The sequence below is a fragment of the Rhinoderma darwinii genome, chromosome 9, assembly GCF_050947455.1.
Source record: "Rhinoderma darwinii isolate aRhiDar2 chromosome 9, aRhiDar2.hap1, whole genome shotgun sequence".
NCBI classification, from domain to species: domain Eukaryota; kingdom Metazoa; phylum Chordata; class Amphibia; order Anura; family Rhinodermatidae; genus Rhinoderma; species Rhinoderma darwinii.
Window position 1 is genome coordinate 19,812,358 of NC_134695.1, and position 27,145 is coordinate 19,839,502.

Here is a 27,145-nt window from a genome sequence, read left to right on the forward strand (position 1 = left end):
CACATGCAAAATATTTTATGGACAATAGGGGTGCTATTTCTAGTTTCAGGTGCTGACACCACTCCCTTGCCTGGCGGGCCCATAGCAGTTGAAATAAATGCTACGGCAGTAGTTCTGCACCTTGTTCTCGCAATATTTATATGCTAGAGATTATCTGTGCTGGCTTAGAAGAACCCAGCATACAATACCTGCCTATTGGGCTGTACTGTTACTGAATCAGCAGGCGGCAGCACGCAACGTGGCATCATAAAACCTAAGCCTAAAAGGAAGCCATGGGATTTTTTTATGCAGTTCTGGATAGAACATGAGCAGTGTAAGCCACATATTTGCAAAGATACTCAACATCACATGTAGGTTTTAACATTACTTTTTTATTGAACGTTTTCAAAAATCAAGTGATGAAAGCGGTAACAGAGGCAACTAAACCCAACATTTCTCCATTATCTACTAGAAAATAATAAAGTAGTATAATGAAAGTATACATAACATATAACAGGACAAACTGTTTAAATTGAGAAACAAATGTATTTTATAAATAGAAGTGAAAGATGCTGCAAATTCCTGGTGGAGAGAAATAGATGAATGATAAATGATGTTGCAGCTGACCAGTGAATAAGAAAAATGCTCATCTAATTTTCTGATTCTCTCTTACGGCATGACCCTTCAATGTGTCAGAATGTATAGCTGTAGTGTATGGTAAGTATAGGGGATAAAAGCACTGGCAGTCTTGGTGTCTATAGATCAAATAACTGAAGTTAAAAAGGATTTTGCAGGAATATTCATTGATAGCCTATCCTTATGATAGCCCTTCAATGTATGATCGGTAGGAATTCCACCGACAGGACACCTACCAATCAGCAGAATTAAGGAGCCATGGTGTACAGGCACATCTGCACATTCGTACATACGGCTATGGGTGGCACTGCAGCTCAGCCCCATTTATTAATGGCCTAAATATTGTTGGCTTTGCAAATATTAAAGTTTTTTTTTTTGTTTTTTTTTTGGATCATGGTGAGAACTCTTATCTTATTATGGTAATTGTGCAAATTACTTTAATTACATTCCAAGTGGGTTAATGCATGCTTTTTATGCAAGAACCCTAGAGAAGTCTAACAACATAGATTTAGGCAGAACTCTACTACTAGAAATATTTTCAATCTTTTTTTTTTTTTATGCCTTGTGTAAAGTTTGTGGCTCTAGAGTTAAAAGTGTGTCTGGACATTCTTGTGTATGTAAAAGCAGTATGATGGCTTGCATCATGATAGAGGATGTTATATCTAGATTTCTACAAGGGGTTGTGCAGTTTTTCTTCTAGAACCATTACACATTAAACAGTCCATATTGATGGTGATAGAGGGAAAACTTTCATACAAGGCTAAACATATATGGTGTATTAGTGTCCAAGTGGTTGTGCCCAGAGACTGTAGGCTCAACTATGGTAGTAAAAGCTCCATTACCACTAAAGACAACATTCAGAGCTGGAAATAATACAATCAATAAAACAAATAAAACTTTACTATATTCAAATTGTTCATGTGTATTAACATATTAGAAAACGGTAGTATTTTAGGGGTTTTCAGGGACTTTGTTATTGATGGCCTACCCTTAGGCTTGGCCATCATTCTCCGATTGGTGGGGGTCTGACGCCTGACACTCCTACGGATCAGCTGATTGAATGGACCGTGGCGCTCCAGTCAGCTGAGCGTCCCCTTCATAGTTTACCAGGCACAGCACGTATATATTTAGTAATGACTGAGCCTGATAATGCAGCTCTCTGCAGCTCAGTGGCATTCAAATGAATGGGAATGAGCTGCAATACCAGGCTCAGCCACTACAAAATGTAGGGTGCTGTGCCTGGGGAAGCGACGCTGACACTCAGCTCATCGCTTGTAGTTGTAAGCCCACTTATCTGATAATGACGGCCTGTCCTAAGGATAGGTCATCAATATCAAATGTTGGTGCAGATTCGCTGCGTAATTGCCCCGAATCTGCACCAATATTTGCAGCAGAAAAATTCTGCCACGTCTGAACATGGCTTTAAAGCTAGAACTCGTGAGCATCAATCCTAAATGCCCAAATCTCATGACCAAAGTCTTGCTTCCCTCTAAAAATAATTCTATGAAAACATTCCTAACATTTAATAACTCTTACACTGCTACCTACACATAACAAGTACAATTGAAATAGCTTAATAATAAAACTATAATGAAGTTGTAGAACATACTAAGTAACCAAGAAATATGAGTCGATTATGAACAGCTTTCATTAGTCCTGGTCTCTCTGTAAGATCTGTTCTAAGCATTTACCAAACTCTTCAATTATCATCTGCTCTGCCAAGTTAACTGGATACCGCTGTCTCTCAGCTACTTCAGCCCGCGCTAAAAGACAGGCACATGATGCTCTCACAACGTCTATTGAAGTGCAGGTGCGTAAAATACTATGGAGAAAATAAGCAAAGAATATCATGACCGTAACTGATACACGTCTCATGTAAAATACATATTGACACATCACTAAATAGTTAATTTTTCAACAGTTCTACTCTAAGGGTATGTTCACACGGAGTGTTTTCCGGCGTATTTCGGGGCATTTATGCCTCGAAAAATGCATGAAAAAACGGAAGCAGAACGCCTCCAAACATCTGCCTGTTGATTTCAATGGGAAATACGGCGTTCTGTTCCGACGGGGCGTTTTTTTACGCCTCGTTTTCCAAAAACGGCACGTAAGAAGACGCCAGCGAAAAAGAAGTGCATGTCACTTCTTGAGACGTTTTCAAAGCCGTTTTTCATTGACTCTATAGAAAAACAGCTAAAAAAAGGCCGTAAAAAACGCCACGAAAATCGTGAGTGGCTTAAAAAATGTCTGAAAATCAGGAGCTGTTGTCAAGGGAAAATATTTCAGACGTTTTTTGCTAAACTTGTGAACATACCCTTAGGGTATGTTCACATGCTTAACAAAAAACATCTGAAAATACGGAGCTGTTTTCAGAGAAAACAGCCTCTGATTTTCAGGCGTTTTTGAAGCTGAAAATGAAGGGCTTCTTTTCAGGCGTTTTATGAGGCGTAAACGCCCAAAAAATCGGAAGCAGAACGCCTCCAAACATCTGTTCATTAATTTCAATGGGAAAAACGGCGTTCTGTTCCGACTGGCCATATTTTACGTGGCCGTTTTGAGGTATGGGGTTTAGTCAGAAGCTTGATCAAGACACCTGGAGGTAAGGAAAATCACAAGCAAAGACTGAGTGAGAAGGACAGTGTCATGCCCATGGCCGCTGGCCGTCAGGCTCACTCACCTCCTGACGGCCGCAGCGATGGGACTGTGAGCGCTGGCCCTCATCTCCTCCCCAGGCTCACTTCCGCTTCTCTCGCCCGGGTCCCGTAGGGAGGGGGTTTGGTGCTGAAGAGAGGTCCTGGGAGCCAGAGGAGAACCTCAATGCTCCTATCCTTCTGAAGAAGCTTCTCTCTCACTCTGGCCCCAAGAGGAGGGGGCGTAAAAGGGGGGATACTGTCATGCCCATGGCCGCGAGCCGTCAGGCTCACTCACCTCCTGACGGTCGCAGCCATGGGTCTGTGAGGGCTGGCCCCCATCTCCTCCTCACGAGATGCCAGCGCTCACTTCCGCTTCTCTTGGCCGGGTCCTGTAGGGTGCGCGCGCTGGCCCTTTAAGAGCAGGCACGAGCGTACACCTGAGTTAAAATGCCAAGTTAGCCCATGAGCACCCTGGACTATAAGAGGGGCCCAGCCCCTTTCTGCCTTGCCTGAGCTTTGTTGACGTTAACCTAGTCTGTCTATGCAAATGATCTCCTAAGTGTTTTCCAGCTCCCAGTGTTTCCCATTCCTGCTACCTGTAACCTGTATCCCGTGCTATCCTGGTCAAGTGCCGTATTGAGTTGGAGTCGTGCTGCACTAAGTACCATGCCTGTCCTGCTTCACCATGCCTGGTGCCTGCCGCCTAAGTCCCAGCCGAGCCTGTCTTGCTACTGTCTGATCTACCACAGCTACACCTATACGAACTGTAGACTGTGACCTGTGTCCTATTGGCCAGCTGGCATACCGTCAAGGCGGTACGGCCCAGTGGGCCCACGTAACCAATGTGACAGTAAGCTCGATCCAAGACCAAGATGACGTCACAAGAGATGCGGGCAGATATGCTAGACCTACGGTCTCGACAGGACCAACTCCTCCAGCCATTGAACATTATTGCACATCAGCTGGAGGTGAAAACTGCCGTTCCTCCTACTACACCTCCTGGCAGTACAGCTATACCACCTGGCAGTGATGATCCCCAATTTTCTTTGCCGCTACCTCACCGCTATGATGGAGACGACAAGACCTGCTGTAAATTTTTGAACCAGTTCCAGATCCACTTTAGCCTGTATGCAAGGGCATTTTCGACTGATGTTGCAAGGGTCGCTTTCATGGTCTCTCTACTCACTGGCAGGGCCCTAGCATGGGCGAACCCTATCTGGGAGAGACAAGGACCTGAGACCCCATGGCTTCCAGGGGTTGCTACGGACATTTCGCACAGTGTTTAAGGAGCCTGGATGAGTCTCGCACCTCGGGAGCCCCAGAGCCTAGGGTTGGTGGGAGAGACAACCCTGGGTAAAGAAGGACTTGTCTAAATTGTTCATTCCAACGACCATAGTGTCTGGCGAAAAAATGCATCGGGTCTCTGCTTATCTGGACTTGAAGAGACCTGGTGGATCTTCTCCAATTGCCCACAACCCCTCTGGAAAGGTCTTTTATGGTTGCATCTGTGAATGGACTACCTCTGCCAGATCCGATTGTAGCTGTGACCGAGCCGCTGAGGGTCCAAGTGGGAGACCTCCATTCCGAGATCATCTCGTTCTTTGTCCTGGCTAAAGCCGTCAACCCTGTGCTGCTGGGCCTGCCCTGGCTCTGACTATGTGCCCCAGTCCTGGACTGGAATTCTAGAGAGGTTCTACAGTGGGGTTCCGAGTGTCTCAACCGCTGCCTGGTACAGATTAATTCAGCTTTGCATCAGTCCTTGGCAGGATTGCCTTGTCATTATTCCACGTTCTCGGATGTCTTCAGCAAGAATGATGCGGAGATGCTGCCCCACACCGGGCATATGACTGTCCTATCAAGCTGATTCCTGGTGCATACATTCCCCGTGGTAGGGTATATCCTCTCTCCTTGCCAGAGACTCAGTCCATGTCCGCCTATGTTAAGGAGAATTTAGAGAGGGGCTTCATACAGAAGTCTTCTTCCCCGGCAGGAGCCGGGTTCTTCTTTGTCAAGAAAAAGGATGGTTCTCTGCATCCTTGCATCGATTACCAGGGTCTCAACCAGATCACGGTGAAAAATCGATATCTGTTGCCATTGATTTCTGAACTGTTTGATCGAATACAAGGAGCCAAGATTTTTTCAAAGCTAGACTTGCGTGGGGCTTACAACCTAATCCGGATTCGCCGGGGTGACGAATGGTTGAAGACATTTAAACACCCGTGACGGACCCTATGAATATCTAGTAATGCCCTTCAGCCTGTGTAATGCTTCCGCGGTCTTCCAAGAGTTCGTTAATGACCTCTTCCGTGACCTCCTCTAGGTTTGTGTTGTGGTCTATCTTGATGACATCTTGATTTTTTTCTCCAGATCCTATGACTTATCAGAGACATGTCCGTCAGGTTTTTGTGTTGTTAAGGGAGAATCGCCTGTACACCAAGTTGGAGAAGTGCGTGTTTTAGAGAAATGCTCTACCCTTCCTGGGCTACATGATCTCAGATCAGGGCCTCAAGATGGATCCTGAGAAGGTAAAGGCTGTCCTGAAATGGCCACACCCTCAAGGCTTCAGGTCCATACAGCTCTTCCTGGGATTCGCTCATTTCTACAGACAGTTCATTCCAAACTTCTCCTCACTGACATCTCATATCTCTACCCTCACCAAGAAGGGCATGAACGCCAAGGTGTGGACTCCTGAGGCGGAATCCACATTTAATAGCCTGAAGAGTTCCTTCACGTCAGCCTATATCCTCCAGCATCCAGAGGTATATCGACAGTTCTCGTTGGAGGTGGACGCCTCCTCTGTCAGTGCTGGCACACTCCTGTTCCAGAGAGGTTCCAGGGCAAGACTATGGCATGTGACTATTACTCTAAACTCTTCTCTTCCGCAGAACGCAACTACTCGATAGGGGATCGGGAGTTACTGGCCATCAAATTGGCTCTGGAGGAGTGGAGACATCTACTAGAGGGCGCAGTTCATCCCATCTTGATATTCACGGACCACAAGAACCTTACCTATCTCTGTGCCCAGTTCCAGTTTGAGCTCCACTACCGTCCGGTCGACAAGAATGTGAGGGCCGATGCCTTGTCCAGGTCATTCGAGGCAGAGGACACTATGGAGTCTCCACAGGATATCACTGATCCATCCTGCATCATCTCTGTCAACCCTCTGCGAGTTAGAGACATTCACCTGGGGAGGACTTTTGTGCGTCTGGCAGACAGAAGAAGAATCCTCCACTGGGGACACAGTTCCAAACTGGCAGGTCACGCAGGTGCCCGTAAGACCAGAGACCTGATTGCTCGTCAGTTCTAGTGGCCCACGCTGCCCAAACACATCACAGACTTTGTCTCCTCCTGCATAGTGTGCTCAGCAAGTAAAGTTGCACACTCCAAACCAGCTGGCCTGATCCAGCCGCTGCCTGTACCCGATGTCCGCTGGCAACATATTGCTATGGACTATGTCACGGACCTGCCTCCCTCAGCTGGATGCAGTACGGTCTGGGTGGTGGTGGACCGATTCTCCAAGATGACTAATTTTGTTCCACAGACCGGCCTACCTTCTGCTTCCCAACTGGCGAGTCTCTTCATCCAACACATCTTCCGTCTGCACGGCTTGCCTCTACATATTGGGTTGGATCTGGGGGTTCAGTTAAGATCAAAGTTCTGGAGAGCTCTCTGCGGACTCCTCGGTGTGAAGTTGGACTTTTGCTCAGCCTACCATCCCCAGTCAAATGGTCAAGTTGAGAGAATAAATCAGATTATGGAGAACTATCTGCGACACTTTATCTCCAGGCAGCATGATGACTGGGTGCAGCTGCTTCCTTGGACTGAGTTCTCCTACAACAACCACACTAGCGAGTCCACCTCCTCCAGCCCATTCTTCATTGTCTATGGCCAACACCTACAAATGCCTCTCCCTGTTTACACTAAGTCCTAGGTGCCTGCAGCTGACTCTGAATTCAAGGACTTTATACAAATCTGGCAGCAGATCCGATCTTCTATTCTGCTGGCGGTTGACCGTATGAAAAGAAAGGCAGACACAAGAAGACGAGAGCCTCCCCAGTTTCTTCCAGGTGCTAAGGACTAGCTGCCCTCTAAGAATATCTGGCTGAGGGTGTCATCGTACAAGTTTGCTCCCAGGTTCCTCGGACCCGTCGAGATTTTGCAACAAATCAACCCTGTTTACTACAAACTTTGGCTGCCTCCTACCCTCAAGATCCCCAACTTCTTCCATGTCTCCCTTCGGAAACCTGTGGTCCTGAACCGCTACTCCCAGATTCCTAGTCCTGCAGTGGCTCCCAGCCGTTAATCAGATACTTTTGAGGTTAAGGAGATCCTGGACACCAAGAGAGTGGGTGGAAGAACCTTGTATTTGGTGGATTGGAGGGGGTTTGTTGCTGAAGAGTGGTCCTGGGAGCCAGAAGAGAACCTCAATGCTCCTACCCTTCTGAAGAAGCTCCTCTCTCGCTCTGGCCCCAAGAGGAGGGGGCGTAAGAGGGGGGATACTGTCATGCCCATGGCCGCGGGCCGTCAAGCTCACTCACCTCCTGACGGTCGCAGCCATGGGTCTGTGAGGGCTGGCCCCCATCTCCTCCTCACGAGATGCCAGCGCTCACTTCCGCTTCTCTCGGCCGGGTCCCGTAGGGACGGACCCTCATGCCTGCTCTTAAAGGGCCAGCGCGCGCACCTGAGTTAAAGTGCCAAGTTAGCCCATGAGCACCCTGGACTATAAGAGGGGCCCAGCCCCTTCCTGCCTTGCCTGAGCTTTGTTGTCATTACCCTAGTCTGTCTATGCAAATGGTCTCCTAAGTGTTTTCCAGTTCCCAGTGTTTCCCATTCCTACTACCTGTATCCCGTGCTATTCTGGTCAAGTGCCGTATTGAGTTGGATTTGTGCTGCGCTGAGTACCATGCCTGTCCTGCTTCACCATGCCTGGTGCCTGCCTGCTGCCTAGTTCCCAGCCAAGCCTGTCTTGCTACGGTCTGAGCTACCACAGGTACACCTATATGAACTATAGACTGTTACCTGTGTCCTGTTGGCCAGCTGCCATACTGTAAAGGCGGAACGGCCCAGTGGTCCACGTACCCAATGTGGCAGACAGATATAACTACTAAACTAAATCTGATAGGCAGAAAGATAGAGAAAAGAGATGGGCTCAAGGAAAACAAGGAACCTTCCAAAAGCCAGAACAGTAGTCATGGAGATCATTAAAGGAATAGGCGTTTCCTAACACAGTGCCTTAGGAATGGCCTAGTAATATTTGGTAAAAGTAAAAAATCATAATAAAAATTCCCCTTGTCGGATATAATAAATAGTTAAGAAAGTTTAATAACGTTGATAAGAAAAGACAGACAAATAAAATGAAAGGTTAACTAAACTTTCAGAAATCTTCTGACGTCATAGAGACATGCCCGAAGTTTTGATCGGTGAGGGTGCAAGTACTAGAACCCCCACCGATCGCTAACACGAAGCAGCAAAAGCGCTCGGGGGAGCGCTGAGTCGCCTGGTTTTGTGATCAGCTTTTCTTGGAAAGCCAAGCAGTTGGTGTACGGGCTCAATAGAAAGTACACCAACTGCTCGGCTTTCTGAAGAAAGCTGTTCAGAAACAAAGCATCTCAGAGCTCACCCGAGCACTTCTGTATCTTCAGTTTAGCAATCAGTGGGGGTCCCTGTGCTCAGCCCCCACCGATTAAAACGTCTGACTTGTCACTATGACATGTCAGAAGTTTTCTGCAAGTTTAGTTACTCTTTAATTATAAAAAAAATGTTTCCATAAAAAATAGTAATTTATTGAATAAAGGAGATAAAACATTAAAAAAAAACTATACATATTGGTTTCCCTCTAACCCTAATAACCGGCAGAATAAAGTTAACACATAATTCACACTGGACGGTACACGAGGTAAAGCAAAATCGCGTGTCGGAATGGCTTTTTTTTCATTACCTTTCCCCAAAAAAAATGTATTATAAAAGTTAAATGCTAATATATACTGTATGTACCCCATAATAATGCTTTTAAATAATGCAACTCCTACAAAAATCAAGCCCTCATATATGTATGTAAATATAAAAAGAAAAAATTATAGCTGTCAGAATGCAGTAAGGCAAAACGGAAAACTTCTCTATTTCCTCAAAGGGTTAATCTGCAGGAGAATTTCAATAATAATCTTCAGCACCTTCAGAAGTCCACACAATTGGCATGCAGAAACTGATATGTACTATAAATAGATAGCGGATTTCTGCTGTGACATCCAAAAAAACGAAAGATCATGATCGATACACAAACTTTATAGAACGGAATCCATTTTGTTATACAATTTACTAATGTATCCTTAAAGAGCCTCTGTCACCAGTTTTTGCAACCCCTATCTGCTATTGCAGCAGATAGGCGCTGCAATGTAGATTACAGTAACGCTTTTATTTTAAAAAAACGAGCATTTTTGGCCAAGTTATGACCATTTTTGTAGTTACGCAAATGAGGCTTGCATGAAGTGGGTGTGTTTAAAAGTAAAAGTCCAAGTGGGCGTGTATTATGTGCGTACATCGGGGCGTTTTTAAGACTTTTACTAGCTGGGCGTTCTGATGAGAAGTATCATCCACTACTCTTCAGAACGCCCAGCTCCTGCCGATGTACGCACATAATACACGCCCCCTTGGACTTTTACTTTTGCAAGCCTCATTTGCATAACTACAAAAATGGTCATAACTTGGCCAAAAATGCTCGTTTTTTAAAAATAAAAACGTTACTGTAATCTACATTGCAGCGCCTATCTGCTGCAATAGCAGATAGGGGTTGCAAAATCTGGTGACAGAGCCTCTTTAAGGCCTCATTTACACGAGCGTAATATACGCGCGTGCGACGCGCATGCTTTTCACGCGTGTCGTACGCACCTATATTACTCTATGGGGCAGTGCAGACGATGCGTGTTTTTTGCGCAGTGCGCGTGCGTCGCGTAAAACTCACGACATGTTCTAAAATCGTGCGTTTTTCGCGCATCACACACCCATTGAAGTCAATGGGTGCGTGAAAACAATGCATGACACACGGACGCTCCTGCGTTGCATGCGCGAAAATCACGCAAGAGTTGTTATGTCCATGAAAAAGAGTCTATAAAGCTGGACAAAGCAAACAAAAACCAGGAAGTGCCTGCGTTTCCACTGCGAGGGGGCAAGCCTAGTGAGTGCATGGAGACTGTGTGAAGGTATCTTCCTCTGTGTGAATCATCTTCTGCCATGCCGCGCGGGATGGACGTAGAGCGCCTCATCCTCCTTGTCCAGGAACATCCTGCGATCTGGGACACGCGCTCGGAGGCGTACCACAACCGGACGGTCAAGGAGGACGCCTGGGAGGTGGTCTCCAAGAACCTTTTCGAGCAGGAGTGGGAGAGTGCACGAACCCGGGACCGCAGTCGGTTGGGTGAGTACCAGGCTTTTTCTGTCAATGCCTGTGATCCCTATAGAAGACCTGGGGCCCTGTATGTGTCTTCTGCGCATTAGCACGAGGAACTTTGGTGGAGCAGGCGCATCAACGTGTACCACGTCATTGGCAGTGCAGGGCCCATCATTTAGAAGTGAGAGGTGATAGTTCTGATGGCGTGTTATGTGTTTTTTTAATCCAACAGTCCAAGATATCAAAACACGGTGGCGGAGCTGCCGTGACCAATTTCGGAGAGAAATGGGTGAAAGGGGACGCAGCGGGGATGGCGCATCTCGCAAGCGACCCTATATGTATACCAAGCAGCTGATGTTCTTGAAGGACATCATGGAGATGCGCACGTAAGAGTTTCTGCCTTTGCATGTGTCTAATGTGTGTTTGCCCATGTCCTGTTTGCCAACGTGTTGGTGTGGGCATTGTTTAATATTCTGTTCTAACGTTATTTTCTCCTTCTAGAACCACCGACAATTTGGAGGACACCACAGAGGAGACAGACGTTGGCGAGTCTCTGCCAGAACCTCCTGCTGCCAATGTCCTGCCGCCCAGCCCAGAGCCCACACCCCAGGAGCCCGCCCCTGGGCAGTCTGCAGGGGCCGTCGCCTCTCCAGCAGAGGAGCGCCCCGTGCGTGTCCGCACTCGCCGTGCCCGTGCTCAACAGGCCTCCACAGCTGGCCAGGTAGATACCCGTGTCCTGGAGTATCTAAGGCGAGCCGCTGATGAGGACGGGAACGACGCCATTGGCCGAAGCATTGTTCCCCTCCTCCGGCTGGTCCCCATGGACCGTATGGGCCGTCTGCAGGCGTCGATCGTAACATTGATCGACGCTTCCAGACCGCCCCACAATCCTAACGTGTGCTTCACGGCCATAGAACAGTGGCGCAGTTCAGCCATGCCGGCCACCACGCCCCAGGTGCCTGGCCCATTCCACCCAGCCCCCCAGATGCCACGCCCGCATCCGTACATGCGCCCTATGGCTCCCCACTTCCCTGGGCCAACATAACACCCCCAACATCAGCACCACTATGCTGGCGAGGAACAACCTACACAGCTCCAGGTCCAGCATAGTGGTGCTGAAATGCAGGCGTATTCGTCCCCGGGCCACCAGTACCAACACCTCTGAGTGTGTTGGTGGCATGATTTTTGGACGCCACAGTTGGGTGTGGTGCAGGGCTGCCAACTTGCCGTTCTTTTGTTTGTTGGATGTGTATTATTATACACCATGTTGTTGTTTTTGTTTTGATGCGAAATCTGCGTGTTTTGGCAAAACACAGTAGTAAAAAATTTCATGTTTAATGGTTGGATTTCATGTTGTTATTCATTGATACCACACAACACAAGGTTTGGGACAGATTTCCTTTGCCTAGACTCTCACACACTTCTGGGCTTTTGGTCCAATGCATACACACGTGATATGAGGTTTTAGTTAATCTCTCGGGGTTTGACATGGTTTGCAAGAGGTGCGAACGTTTAGGTGCTGTCATGGGCCCCGAAGCAAACTAAGTACACCTGCAATTGGACTTTCCTAACTTTAGGCCGCACAACATTCTATCTCCAGAAAGAAAGTTGCCAACTGTGAAAAGTCCTGCTCAAACCCCGACAGATGTAAGCTCGCAACCCGCGTCAAGGGTCCTCATGTTTTGCGAGTCCCTAACCCAACACGAACCCCAAAAAAAATGAAAATAACTGGTCACATGTGACGTGTGTAGTGAAGCCGCCAAACAACAGACAACCCTTCAAAGGTCATCACGCCCCCACGGTGCGGCTCCTGATGGGCACTCAAAATATGCCGCCAAAGTATCCCGCACTCGAAGGCCGGAAGAGAGAGATCGGCCGAGAGGAATAACCGGGACAGTGTGGCTGGTGCCTGCATGTGTTAGGATATATTCTGCATCAAAGGTAGCATCATTAATGCGGCAGAAGTAATGCAGAACGACACACGCTTGTATAACACGTGTGACATTCTGCATGGACAATTGCATTGTCGTCAGAAAGACACGCCACCTGTTCGACATAATGCCAAAGGCACATTCCACACATCGACGAGCTCGGCCTAGGCGGAGATTGAACATGCGACGACGGTCATCCAAGCCCCTTCTCGCAAAAGGACGCATGACTTGCCTTGTCAGTGCAAACCCCTCATCCGCCACGATGACATACGGGATTGGGGGGCCGCTGGAGCCCGGGAGGATGGAAGGTTCTGGAACCGCCAGACGATTATTCACGAGTCGCTTCCCCATTCTTGATTAACGGAATATGCGGGCATCTGCCGAGCTTCCATACGAGCCGATGTCAACAATAGTGAAACAATAATTAGTGTCCGCCAAGGCTAACAATACCATAGAAAAATACTGCTTGTAGTTATAGTATTGCGAGCCACTGCGTGGTGGCTTTCTCACACGAATTTGTTTGCAGTCTAGGGCACCAATGCAATTTGGAAATTCACTTGCTCTAAGAAATCCCTCTGAAATACTTAGCCACTGTTCTGTCGTGGGCTGAGGCATGACCGTGCTCTTTAACCTCTGCCACAACACGACACAGGTGGATGTGACAATGGTCACTCCCAAAAGAAATTCAAAATGTAACGAATGATAACTATTGCCTGTGGCTAGAAATCTAGAAAACAACGAGAAAGAAAAAGAAAGCCACAACACATGTTAGGGGGGGGGGGGGCTGGTAAAGCAGACAGCGTCATTGACTAAGTAATAGCAGCTGCACACATACCTCAAGGTCACAAGCAGCCGTTCCTCGGGCGAAATGCAGCGTCTCATGTTGGTATTCTTGTAGGTGAGACCAGAGCGAGTTTGCTCAAGCAGAAGGTCAAATGTGGCCACAGACATGCGGCAGAAGGCTCGAAATTTTTCAGGATGCCGTCGTAAGTCCTCATACAGGCTATGGAAATGGCCTTTTATCGTACGTTGGGCCACAAGTGGATGAACCCAAATGCGACATCTTACAGGCGTCTGGTGCTGCAGCATGGGTCGACGCTCCCCAAACCGACGTGAGATCATCCAGGCAAGAAGCACACGTGCCAGCGACTGAGAAGGCATAATTGTGGCGTGTCAAGGCGATTCCAACGTCAATGGAGAAACACACACTGTGGTTTCTGCAGAGGCGGAAATAAGGTGCAAAACAGGCTTCTCCCAGCAAGCAGGGGTTGGGCCAGCTGGCCTATTTGTATTAATCCCCTCGGCGTTTTTTCCGCGCGATGCAAACGCTAGTCGTGCGCGCGTTTTAAACGCAACAACGCTGCGTATACGCAGTGCATACGCAATACCAACGCGCGCAAAACGCTGCGTTTTTTCCGCGCGCAAAACGCACACGCTCGTGTAAATGAGGCCTAAAAGTAACTCCAAAACTGAGCTTTACTATGACTGTGTTATGATTATTATAGCGGATTAAGATGGTAGGTGTAAAGAAAAGTGTTTTATGTATTTAAATATATATATATATATATATATATATAGCAAACATAGAATGGTGACAGCACCCTGCGACACTAATGCCACCTAAACCACTAAATATAAATAAATATGCACTAAAGCTAAATCTACTTACAAATAGGGAGGTTCTTAGTGCACATTTTGATCAAAAAGTGTTAGCCCACCTGCCACGACAAGGCGACCTCTGTAAGGTGGGAACCTACGCTACACATACACCCAGAACTGGGACTAAGCCTACATATATACCTGGGGATGGTAGGATCCAGCATTGAACTGATTAAAATCACCCAGGGCAGAATGGGAGGAGTGCAAGAACAACAAGTGGAGGCAGTCACTAACCCCACATATATGGATCACATAAACACAACAAAAAGTTGAACAGCACATTCCAACTAAATGATACAAAATGTATGCAGGTGCAAGAACACCCATGACTGCAGATATACAGCAAACATAGAATGGTGACAGCACCCTGCGACACTAATGCCACCTAAACCACTAAATATAAATAAATATGCACTAAAGCTAAATCTACTTACAAATAGGGAGGTTCTTAGTGCACATTTTGATCAAAAAGTGTTAGCCCACCTGCCACGACAAGGCGACCTCTGTAAGGTGGGAACCTACGCTACACATACACCCAGAACTGGGACTAAGCCTACATATATACCTGGGGATGGTAGGATCCAGCATTGAACTGATTAAAATCACCCAGGGCAGAATGGGAGGAGTGCAAGAACAACAAGTGGAGGCAGTCACTAACCCCACATATATGGATCACATAAACACAACAAAAAGTTGAACAGCACATTCCAACTAAATGATACAAAATGTATGCAGGTGCAAGAACACCCATGACTGCAGATATACAGCAAACATAGAATGGTGACAGCACCCTGCGACACTAATGCCACCTAAACCACTAAATATAAATAAATATGCACTAAAGCTAAATCTACTTACAAATAGGGAGGTTCTTAGTGCACATTTTGATCAAAAAGTGTTAGCCCACCTGCCACGACAAGGCGACCTCTGTAAGGTGGGAACCTACGCTACACATACACCCAGAACTGGGACTAAGCCTACATATATACCAGGGGATGGTAGGATCCAGCATTGAACTGATTAAAATCACCCGGGTTAGAATGGGAGGAGTGCAAGAACAACAAGTGGAGGCAGTCACTAACCCCACATATATGGATCACATAAACACAACAAAAAGTTGAACAGCACATTCCAACTAAATGATACAAAATGTATGCAGGTGCAAGAACACCTGTGACTGCAGAAATACAGCAGACAAAAAATGGCGACAGCACCCTGCAACACTAATGCCACCAGTGGTTTAGGTGGCATTAGTGTCGCAGGGTGCTGTCACCATTCTATGTTTGCTGTATATCTGCAGTCATGGGTGTTCTTGCACCTGCATACATTTTGTATCATTTAGTTGGAATGTGCTGTTCAACTTTTTGTTGTGTTTATGTGATCCATATATGTGGGGTTAGTGACTGCCTCCACTTGTTGTTCTTGCACTCCTCCCATTCTGCCCTGGGTGATTTTAATCAGTTCAATGCTGGATCCTACCATCCCCAGGTATATATGTAGGCTTAGTCCCAGTTCTGGGTGTATGTGTAGCGTAGGTTCCCACCTTACAGAGGTCGCCTTGTCGTGGCAGGTGGGCTAACACTTTTTGATCAAAATGTGCACTAAGAACCTCCCTATTTGTAAGTAGATTTAGCTTTAGTGCATATTTATTTATATTTAGTGGTTTAGGTGGCATTAGTGTCGCAGGGTGCTGTCACCATTCTATGTTTGCTGTATATCTGCAGTCATGGGTGTTCTTGCACCTGCATACATTTTGTATCATTTAGTTGGAATGTGCTGTTCAACTTTTTGTTGTGTTTATGTGATCCATATATGTGGGGTTAGTGACTGCCTCCACTTGTTGTTCTTGCACTCCTCCCATTCTGCCCTGGGTGATTTTAATCAGTTCAATGCTGGATCCTACCATCCCCAGGTATATATGTAGGCTTAGTCCCAGTTCTGGGTGTATGTGTAGCGTAGGTTCCCACCTTACAGAGGTCGCCTTGTCGTGGCAGGTGGGCTAACACTTTTTGATCAAAATGTGCACTAAGAACCTCCCTATTTGTAAGTAGATTTAGCTTTAGTGCATATTTATTTATATTTAGTGGTTTAGGTGGCATTAGTGTCGCAGGGTGCTGTCACCATTCTATGTTTGCTGTATATCTGCAGTCATGGGTGTTCTTGCACCTGCATACATTTTGTATCATTTAGTTGGAATGTGCTGTTCAACTTTTTGTTGTGTTTATGTGATCCATATATGTGGGGTTAGTGACTGCCTCCACTTGTTGTTCTTGCACTCCTCCCATTCTGCCCTGGGTGATTTTAATCAGTTCAATGCTGGATCCTACCATCCCCAGGTATATATGTAGGCTTAGTCCCAGTTCTGGGTGTATGTGTAGCGTAGGTTCCCACCTTACAGAGGTCGCCTTGTCGTGGCAGGTGGGCTAACACTTTTTGATCAAAATGTGCACTAAGAACCTCCCTATTTGTAAGTAGATTTAGCTTTAGTGCATATTTATTTATATTTAGTGGTTTAGGTGGCATTAGTGTCGCAGGGTGCTGTCACCATTCTATGTTTGCTGTATATCTGCAGTCATGGGTGTTCTTGCACCTGCATACATTTTGTATCATTTAGTTGGAATGTGCTGTTCAACTTTTTGTTGTGTTTATGTGATCCATATATGTGGGGTTAGTGACTGCCTCCACTTGTTGTTCTTGCACTCCTCCCATTCTGCCCTGGGTGATTTTAATCAGTTCAATGCTGGATCCTACCATCCCCAGGTATATATGTAGGCTTAGTCCCAGTTCTGGGTGTATGTGTAGCGTAGGTTCCCACCTTACAGAGGTCGCCTTGTCGTGGCAGGTGGGCTAACACTTTTTGATCAAAATGTGCACTAAGAACCTCCCTATTTGTAAGTAGATTTAGCTTTAGTGCATATTTATTTATATTTAGTGGTTTAGGTGGCATTAGTGTCGCAGGGTGCTGTCACCATTCTATGTTTGCTGTATATCTGCAGTCATGGGTGTTCTTGCACCTGCATACATTTTGTATCATTTAGTTGGAATGTGCTGTTCAACTTTTTGTTGTGTTTATGTGATCCATATATGTGGGGTTAGTGACTGCCTCCACTTGTTGTTCTTGCACTCCTCCCATTCTGCCCTGGGTGATTTTAATCAGTTCAATGCTGGATCCTACCATCCCCAGGTATATATGTAGGCTTAGTCCCAGTTCTGGGTGTATGTGTAGCGTAGGTTCCCACCTTACAGAGGTCGCCTTGTCGTGGCAGGTGGGCTAACACTTTTTGATCAAAATGTGCACTAAGAACCTCCCTATTTGTAAGTAGATTTAGCTTTAGTGCATATTTATTTATATTTAGTGGTTTAGGTGGCATTAGTGTCGCAGGGTGCTGTCACCATTCTATGTTTGCTGTATATCTGCAGTCATGGGTGTTCTTGCACCTGCATACATTTTGTATCATTTAGTTGGAATGTGCTGTTCAACTTTTTGTTGTGTTTATGTGATCTATATATATATATATATATATATATATATATATATATATATATATATATGTGTGTGTGGGGGTATTTATACGCATCTATTGTCCCATCAGACATAGGTGTGTGTTTACACATATACCCATGGGAAAATGCCCCAGGTAATTAGATAAGACCGTTGGCTCCAGCTTGCTGCATTGTCTTGTTTACAATCGGGGAGGAGCAGAAGATTTCCTTTGATCGTCTTGTCTCCTACCCTCCAGGGGGAAGCCATAAACAGTGGACACATTCTATGATGCATTCCCATGTCACAGGATGTTCCCAAGGCCTGCCCCACCTGCATATGCGTGCGTTTAGCATAGTGATATCATACAGGAGCGCACGGACATGGCTTAAAGGAACAGTGTCATCACAGAAAATTTTTTCATATGTTCAAGATGTTAGTGCTTTATTAAAAACGTTTATATTTATTTGTGTGTTTGTGTTTTACTTTTTCTTATTTTTACACTTTTTCTTCCCTATGGGGGCTGCCATTTTTTGTTCCATTTCTGTGTGTGTCGATTAACGACACATACAGACATGGAATACGGCAGCCACAGTCCCATAGGGACGACGAACGGCTCCCGTCCCATTGACTTCAGTGTACGGCGTCTGTGTGGGAACTGCGCATGCGCCGCTCCCACACAGTCCTATTCAAAATTGGCGCCGTCCGGCGCCATTTTCCTGTGGACCGGAAGTCGCGGCCGGACAGTAATATTACTACTTCCGGTCGCGGCTTCCGGATTTGTGCACTTGGACCAGCGGCAGCAAACGGAGCGGACGGGCCGGAGGGAGCCGCGGCGGCAGGAGCAGGTAAGAGATTTCAATGTATGTTCGTGTTTGTGTGTGTTTACTACTGTATGTAAACCTACTACACTGTGTGTTAGCTCAAAAAATGGCGACACACAGTGTAGGAGGTTACACCGTTCAAACCCCTCGTTTATCCCGGCACTAGCCAGGATAAAGGAGGGGGGGATGCTGAGAGCTCACTAGAGCGAGGGCTTTTAACCCAATGTTGCAATGCTGCAATTTTGGGAATAGCTCCATCTAGTGACCAAAAATGGGTAGTATTATAAATTAGAATTAATTTATAATATTTCCTGACTCGTGAAAAAAATAAAAAAAATTTGAACAATGTTTAATCACCCACACACTAAATGTTTAATTTTAAAAAAAAAAACATGTTTTTCTGGCAACACATTGCCTTTAAATAATACACTGCTAGTGCATGCCCCAGTCCACCACTCCAGCCCCCGCCTGAGAAACCCTACACTCCACCTCCGTAATGAGAAGATCTATACTCCACCCCAGTCCTCAGAAGATCTACACTCCACCCCCATCCTGATAAGATCTACACACCACTCCCCACCTGAGAAGACCTGCACAGCTGCCCTAACCTGAAGAGAAGCTTGATACTACCAAAGCAAGCCTGCTGAACTCACTCCAAAAGAAGCTCCAGCACCAGCACCACCATTGAAGCCACTAAAACTACAAGACCAGCAGTCTAAGTATCATTCCTAACCCTAAGGCCCTGTTCACACGGAGTATTTTGACGAGCTTTTTGGCGCGGAAATCGCTCCGCAAAACTCGTCAAAAACCGGCCGAAAATGCCTCCCATTGATTTCAATCGGAGGCAGGGTCGGTTTTCTCCCGCGAGCGGTAAAACCGCCTCACGGGAGAAAGAAGGGACATGCCCTATCTTTGCGCGGTTATGCCTCTGACCTCCCATTGACATCAATGGGAGGCAGAGAAGCGTATTTCACTGAGTTTTTGGCCCGTAGCACTCGAAATCGGCGAAGGAAGGTCAAAATCTGCCTCAAAATTCTGTTTGAATTTTCCTCCTGCAAAAAACACAGCCTAAAGCTTCCCTACCCTGCCATAACTACTCAAGCTGCAGCATCCCTCCTCTGCAACTCCTTCCCGCTGCATTTAACCCTATCCTACCATAACCCTTTATTATTGCCCTCCTCTAACCCTAGCCCTCAGCCAGTGGCGTAGCTATAGGGGTCGCAGTTGCCCCCCGTTGCCACGCAGCGCGCTGATACAAACTTTGTATTGCCGTGATGCCAGCACTTCCTGATTACGGACATGGTTTGTTTAGACGTCACAGTCACATGGTACACTGAGTTAGTGACGTCATCGCGCCTGTCTGCGCCGAGTCACTCAACACAGGGCAAAGAAGGAGAAGGCTCTCCTCCACCCGTTGTGGGAATGGGGATAGGTAAGTAACTTTATTATGCTATGAGGGGCATTATACTGTATGGGGGGGATATGGTGGCAGCTATGAGGGGTATTATACTGTCTGGTGGGCTGATAAGGTGGCAGCTATGAGGGGCAGCTATGAGGGACATATATCATATGGGGTCTGCTATGGGGGCATTATACTGTCTGGGGGGCTGATATGGTGGCAGCTATGGGGGCATTACACTGTAGGGAGATCGCTATGGGGGCTTTAGACTGTGTGGGGGCAGCTAAAGGGGGCATTATACTGTATGGGGCTGCTATGGGGGCATTATACTGTATGGGGGCATTATACTATGTGGGGCAGCTAAGGAGGGCATTATACTGTGTGGGGGCAGCTATGAGGGGCATTATACTGTATGGGGCTGCTATGGAGGGCATTATACTGTATGGGGGCATTATAGTATGTGGGGGCAAGGCAGCTGGCCAAAGGGCACGGCAGGGGTCTTGAGGTGTTGGGGAGGGGTAGGGGGGCCCAAGCTTAATTCTTGCACCAGGGCCCATGAGCCTTTAGCTACGCCCCTGCCCTCAGCTCAAATCCATATCCAACAAATCTTATCCTATTACAACCCACTTTGCCCTTTCTCTTCCCCTACAGCCCCTTATTGTATTAACCCCTTAGATACAGGGACAGTTATAGCTAGGTGGGGGAGTGTCACAGAAGTAAGCGTGAGTGAGAATATGGTATTTTATGTGTGTAATTAGGTACGTGGGTGGGTACTAGGATAGGATTGTAATGTGTTGTTGATTTATTGTACCAAGTATAGTGTTAATATACTTAATACATATAGTTAATATAATATATAATATAATATAATAGGTATATGTATTGAAGTATACTGATATTATACCGTAATTTTATATATTTTGTGTATACTCAATTTTATAACTGAGTGTGATTTTGTGTAAGTAATAAACCTTGCTTTATTATACAATTGTGTCGTAAATCACTGCACACACACACTTAGTAATAAGGAAAATAGAAAGCATAATACAAAGGAAAAGGTAGGGGAGCTAGGCATAACCCTAGTGACCCTAATAAAAGGAGGTAGTAAGAGTGTGGGACACCAGCCCAGTGAACCTCACCAAATGCTAGCCCTTTAACAGTAGGTAGCACTGAAACAGTTAGCTTTTAGTTATTGAACTAAACCAATATTCATACCTCTCTGTATCTGCATACTGCTGCTTATTTCTAAGATATTTGCGGTCTGGGCTCTCTTCATAATTTTTACATGCAATACATTTACACATAGAAGAACACAATATTTTAGCCTATAAAAAATGGGAAATCGAAAACATTCATAAATTTTATACATCCAATTGATGAAATACATGATCATCGCTCTAAATATAATCAACACTTCCAATTGGATTGATACTATAAAACTGCAAACCTAGAGATTCTGATCGCTAGGAGTCCCACCAGTTGGACACCCTGTGATCAGCTTATTGCCATGTGACCATTCGAACAAACCAAGGAATTGTTCAAAATGGACAACCCCTTTAAATGATAATCAAACTTGAGGTCATGCAGAAATGACAAGAAAGACATATACCCTGATTATGCACACACTACAACAGTGCTGTCCACCTAGCCAGTTCTTCTCTCAGGTTCCGCATTAATGAAGGAATTCTGTCACAAGCTGGAGCAGATCAATTCAGTCATGCATCACATAGAAGCTCTTTAATAACAAACCTCAAGCTTTACTAACCTCATAACATTCACAGTAATTTTTAAGACACCCAGATCTCTTGCAGTTGCATCCTTTTGTATGTCGAGGTTTGACATCCCCAGTATTTAGCTTTCCAATCTTAGGCTGGAAGGCTTCAGGATTTCTTTCTAAATAAGCCTGGAACAAATTATATCATATCTACAAATGCAATGTGTACTTACAATAAATTATATATGAAAATAGGTAGTTACATATATTTTTGTAAATGAATTCCTACATCTAAAATTATATATAGGATACTCAAATTCAAGCTCACCCACCATTGTACTAAGATGGAAGCCTGTGTTTTGTCATTCATTTTGTCTTTTGCCTATGAACAACTAGCTTTTATACCCGCCGTTGCTCGGGAGGTTGACTTACGGTATGGATAGAGTAAAAGCTCACTATTTAAATAGCTCTAAGTATGAATTTAATTGCTACATCTCAATATGAATTTAATTGCTAAAGAGTGTAAACAATGTTATTGGAAGCATAAAAGAAATGAAGCAATATATTCATTACGGATTTAGGCCACATGCACATGAACGTAAAAACGCCCGTAATCACGGGCCATAATTACGGCCTGTAATTACAGGCCCATAGACTTCTATTGGCCACGGGTACCTTCCCGTTTGCTTACAGGAAGGTGCCCGGGCCGTGGAAAAATATAGAATTTCAGGCCATAATTATGGCACGGTCAGGCCCATATAAGGCTTCATGCCCACTTCAGTCTTTTTCTTCAGGGTGCTAGTCGTTTTTCAGACAGCTAGCACCTTGACCCATTCATTTCAATTGGGCCATGCACACTTCAGTTTTTTTGAAGGTTCCGTTGCTCCGTTCCGACAAAAGTAGAGCATGTTCTACTTTGGTCCGAAATTCGGAAACCGTGAGGCCCATGCAAGTCAACGGGGCTGTCAAAAAAACTGAAGGCACACGGAAGGCATCCGTGTGCCGTCCGTGTGTGACGGAGCCGTTGCCTAGCAACGGCCGGGCGGGCAGAGGTACACATACAGACCGATACTGCACTGCACTATTTGGCAGCCCTTTCTCTCTGTCAGTACTGATAGAGAGAAGAGGCTGCTGATCAGTGCTGGAACACAGCGATAGTAAGAAAAATAAGTTCATACGTACCCCGGCCGTTGTCTTGGTGATGAGTCCCTCTTCTGACATCCAGTCCAAACTCCCTGGATGACGCGGCAGTCCATTTGACCGCTGCAGCCTGTGATTGGCTGCAGCGGTCACCTGGTCTAAAACGTCATCTCAGGAGGCTGGACTTGAGGAAGAAGCAGGTAAGCAGGGAGTTTTGGGTAAGTAGTAACTTTTTTTTGTTGCAGGTTTTTTTTAATGAACCATTAATCTATATTGTGAGCTTCGCACATGGTATTCCCTGTCCAGCGGTAGTGTCTGTCCAGGGTGCCGAAAGAGTTAAGAGGCTGCACTGATCGGAAGTAACTCTTTCAGAACCCTCGACAGTGAGTACCGCTGGACAGGGAATAGCATGTGCGGCGCTCACAATATCGTGTACATAGTGTGAACGGGTTTCAGTTTCCTTTCGGAAACTGAAACACGGAGGTCTACACAGAGGACACACAGTAAGCACATGGTTCCAAACACGGACACACGGCCCCGGGGAAAAATGGCAGTGAAAACAGTGATGGAAGTGTGCATGAGGCCTAAGTCTATGGGGCTCGCGTAATTACGGGTGGCTACGTGTGTGCACCCGTAATCACGGTTGCGTTGCTAGGTGACGTCAGGGGATAGTCACTGTTTAGGGTGCTGAAAGAGTTAACTGATCGGCAGTAACTCTTTCAGCACCCGGGACAGTGACTACCGCTGGAGTTAAAAGTATTAAAAGTTAACTTACCCAGAACTCCTGCTTCTTCCTGCAGTCTGGCCTCCCGGGATGACGTTTCATCCCATGTGACCGCTGCAGCCAATCACAGGCAAATCACAGGCTGCAGCGGTCAAATGGACTGCTTTTAAACCAATGAAAAATCGGGCTTCAAACAAACTTTCAAAATATATATTAGATAATTCATTTTGTTCTCTTCATCTTAAAACTATTTGAATCTGCAAACTAATTTGTGTAATAAATTGTCTAAGGGTCAGTTCATACTGAGTTTTTTTTACACGTTTTTTTACGCGGAAAATACCTCCCATTGATTTTCACGAGCGGAAAAAACGGATCGCGGGAAAAAGAAGCGACATGATCTATCTTCGGGCGTTTACATCTCTGACATCCCATTGACATCAATGGGTGGCAGAGAAAGCGTAATTTGCAGCGTTTTTTTTACGGTGTGCAGGCAGAGCAAAATCTGCCTCAAAATTCCAAACGGAATTCTGAGGCAGATTTTCTGCCTGTCAACAAACTCCGTGTGAACCCAGCCTAACTTTTGTTCCTCTTTCCCTCACCATAAACTGAAAAGGGCTTCCTCTTTCCCAGAAATGGTTGACCACAAACTGAAAAGATACTTCCTCTTTTCTAGAAATAACATATTACAAACCCGAGCACGTGGCTAAGAATATGATGACTACATTTATAATAAATCATGTGACAATGTATATGTGTTCTCATTATGATTGGACGGACCAAAGGCCACGGCCCCCTCTTATGTGATTGGAGAGGAGACATGGCCAACACCCCTTTTAATGCTATATAACATATGTGTTCTTCCTTAATAAATTAGAGAAGTTTGATTACACTGACATATTGTATCAAGTGTGTAGTTTCTCTCCGATGCATCGTACCTCTTGCAAGTTCTCCCACCCATTTGAAACTAGATAGAGACTACAACGAGGTCCAGTTGATGACCTGTCTAAATTGATGTCCACTACAGTACATAAAATATATTTATCAATAAGGTAACTACAGCATGCTGTATTCTGTACTGAATTATTTACTGATATGCCTCCTTTATGTGTGTCACCTGCTGGATGGTGCTTTCTAGAAATGGAGGATAACGTCAGTTCTAGGGGAGAATGTACAATTCTACTGTAATGATCAAAGCACCTCGGTCCTTATACTGATCATAGGTTTTTGGCACTATGTTTTCTGCATGCTACCCTTGCATTGACATTCTGGCTGGATACATAATTTTCTCAATTACTTATATAGTTGTCAACTCACTTTTACATTTATTTTAGGGAAACCTGTTGAGAGTATTTCTATCTGAGACTGTGTAAATGGAAAACAGAAAGGAGACTCACAATAAATCCTTAAATATCGTAACAGAAAGGAAAAAGGAAAAGTAGTCCTGGCAAAAGACACACTGAAAGAGCATGACTTGAGAAAGTCGAGTCGGTTTTGTCTATATGAAAAGCCTTTTGCTAACTATAACTTTATGTGACAACCCATAAAATAAGACGCAAGACTAGGGTATTGGATAAGTTGGCCACAGCAGCTATTTTATTAAGAAAATACAACAGAATAGAAAACTTCAAAATATATTCATCATCTTTCACGATATCATAAACGCAAATCAGCGTTACCGAAAACATACCCAACACTAAAGACATAAGACAGATACCCAACAGACAATTAACGAAAAACCTAACAGCGGAAGTCCTTGGAGCTACAAACTTGTTTAATCAGCCATCTGCCCACAGTAAATTTTATTTAAAATTAGCCCCGGCTCGGAGGCACCAGTAAGCCCCTGCAGATGGCGTAAAATTGAACAGCCCCGACTGCTAAGGGATAACACCCCCACAATCAAGCTCTATTTTGCCAAGACAACCTGTCTTTACATCCAGGGGGATACATACCAGCTATGTATCCCCCCACCACATTTTTCCACCAAGGCCTTGACACCTTCAAGCCTGAGAGTAAGGCTACAAACGCAAAGCTTGTTCGATTTCCTCCTGTAAACTCAAACACCAAATGTCCACACCCACATCATTAAGGTGAACTCCATCCGTCCGCCCGAAAGCACTTTCTTTGCCTCAAGGTCCAAGTGCCGCACACAGATACAGCCTTTGCGGGCGACAAAGCTGGATGCCGCACAATTGACTTTTATGCAAGCTTTATTAAGCCTCAACCGATCGAGCGAACCTCTAAGTCTCGCGCGACACTATGTCGAAACCGTGACGACACCAACATGCAAGGACCACAGGCGCAACATATCCTGCTTTACATCCCTGAAAAGCTCACGGAATGGTCGCACCCCGAGATTGTTGCACCCAACGTGCAGGACAAGGATGTCGGGAGCTCAGTCAATCAATGAATAGATCTGGAAATCGGGCAAAACTCTACCCCAAGCCATGCCACGGAACCCGAGCCACCGAATCACAGCAGCACTTCGTGAAAAACTCAGTTGTTGCCCGCTAGGTCTATTATCCGCCCTGAGGGCACATCAATAAACGTAGGAGTGCCCCTTATCCAAATGAGGCATGGTTGGGCACCTAGAAAACAGTAAAAGCAGAAAAAAAGCATGACAAAAGACAAACTTCAAAGACAACCCGCCACCCCATTTGAAAATAAAAAAGGAAAAGAAAGACAGCACATGCAGAAAAGAATGACCAAGCGAACAAATTAGAAAAGCTGAGGACGCACATATGAGCAGAACTGCAGCAATTCACAATGATCAATCCGCCGCACCCCAGCGTCATCCAACCCCCACCGAACCGCCTCAGTAGCCACGCCAATGCGGAAAGAGTGGAAAGATAAATTTGCCACCTCAATCCCCCCACATTCCAAGCACGCTTGAAAAATTAACTGAACTGATATCTAGAAAGGAAAGAGCCATCTGCATGCAGCAAAAGAGGGATTCCCAGACCACAGACCCCAATATCAAAATCATGGAGACAACTGACCGAGCAAGCAGACACCCCCGATATTGCGAAAAGTACCACCCTCCTACCTCAACCAAGCTGGTCTGTCTTGGAACAGCGCACAGAATACGCAACCCAATCGGAATAAAGGTCGACATCATCTTGTAATAAACCCCCCGGACGTTTTATGCTTAAGGACACCAGCTCACCTAACCGAATGGCACCAAAAAATGCTAGCAAGAAGGCCAAACGAAACAGCCAAACCTCATATAGAGAACGGCAAACCGATCCCAACAACCCACCCATTTGTATCAGTAAGTGGAAAAACAGGGCGCCTGTGATTCTGGCACATCCTACCCCTACAAAAACCCTTTAAAGCCCTCCCAACAAGAAAGTACTTAGTGACATTTCTCCAGCTGTTAAGCTGGAAGCCGAAGGGGAGAGTGGCCACGAAGCGATTCACACGAGACACGGACCAACCCGTCTCAGCCCTGTGCTCCAATAGAAACAGTAAGGCAACCAACCTGTCCTCATTTGAGGAAACATCTCTGACCGACCCAACTCATTCCTCCCACTGCCCCCAACAAGCCGGATATGCAGTCCACATGCCGCCTGCCAGGGATTAACAAATTAGGTCTCCCACCGCTCGTACACAAGTTCTCATAGATGAAGGGGACATTGCAGACC

At 45.7% G+C, this 27,145-nt stretch overlaps 1 protein-coding gene across 4 annotated transcripts in view; it reads right to left on the reverse strand.

Annotated features, from left to right (window-relative positions):
- Nucleotides 1-411: 411 nt before the first annotated feature.
- LOC142660639 (tesmin-like) overlaps nt 412-27,145 on the reverse strand; it is a 244,843-nt gene continuing 218,109 nt past the window's right edge. For 3 of the 4 annotated variants that reach the window (XM_075837326.1, XM_075837325.1, XM_075837328.1), the window contains 3 exons: nt 21,692-21,829; nt 21,142-21,251; nt 412-2,437 (listed from right to left, as the gene is read on the reverse strand). In XM_075837326.1, coding sequence (XP_075693441.1) covers nt 2,266-2,437; nt 21,142-21,251; nt 21,692-21,829 — 420 coding nt within the window. In that variant the 3' untranslated portion in view covers nt 412-2,265. The remainder of the gene's footprint in view (nt 2,438-21,141; nt 21,252-21,691; nt 21,830-27,145) is intronic. The other variant, XM_075837327.1, reaches the window with a different exon arrangement.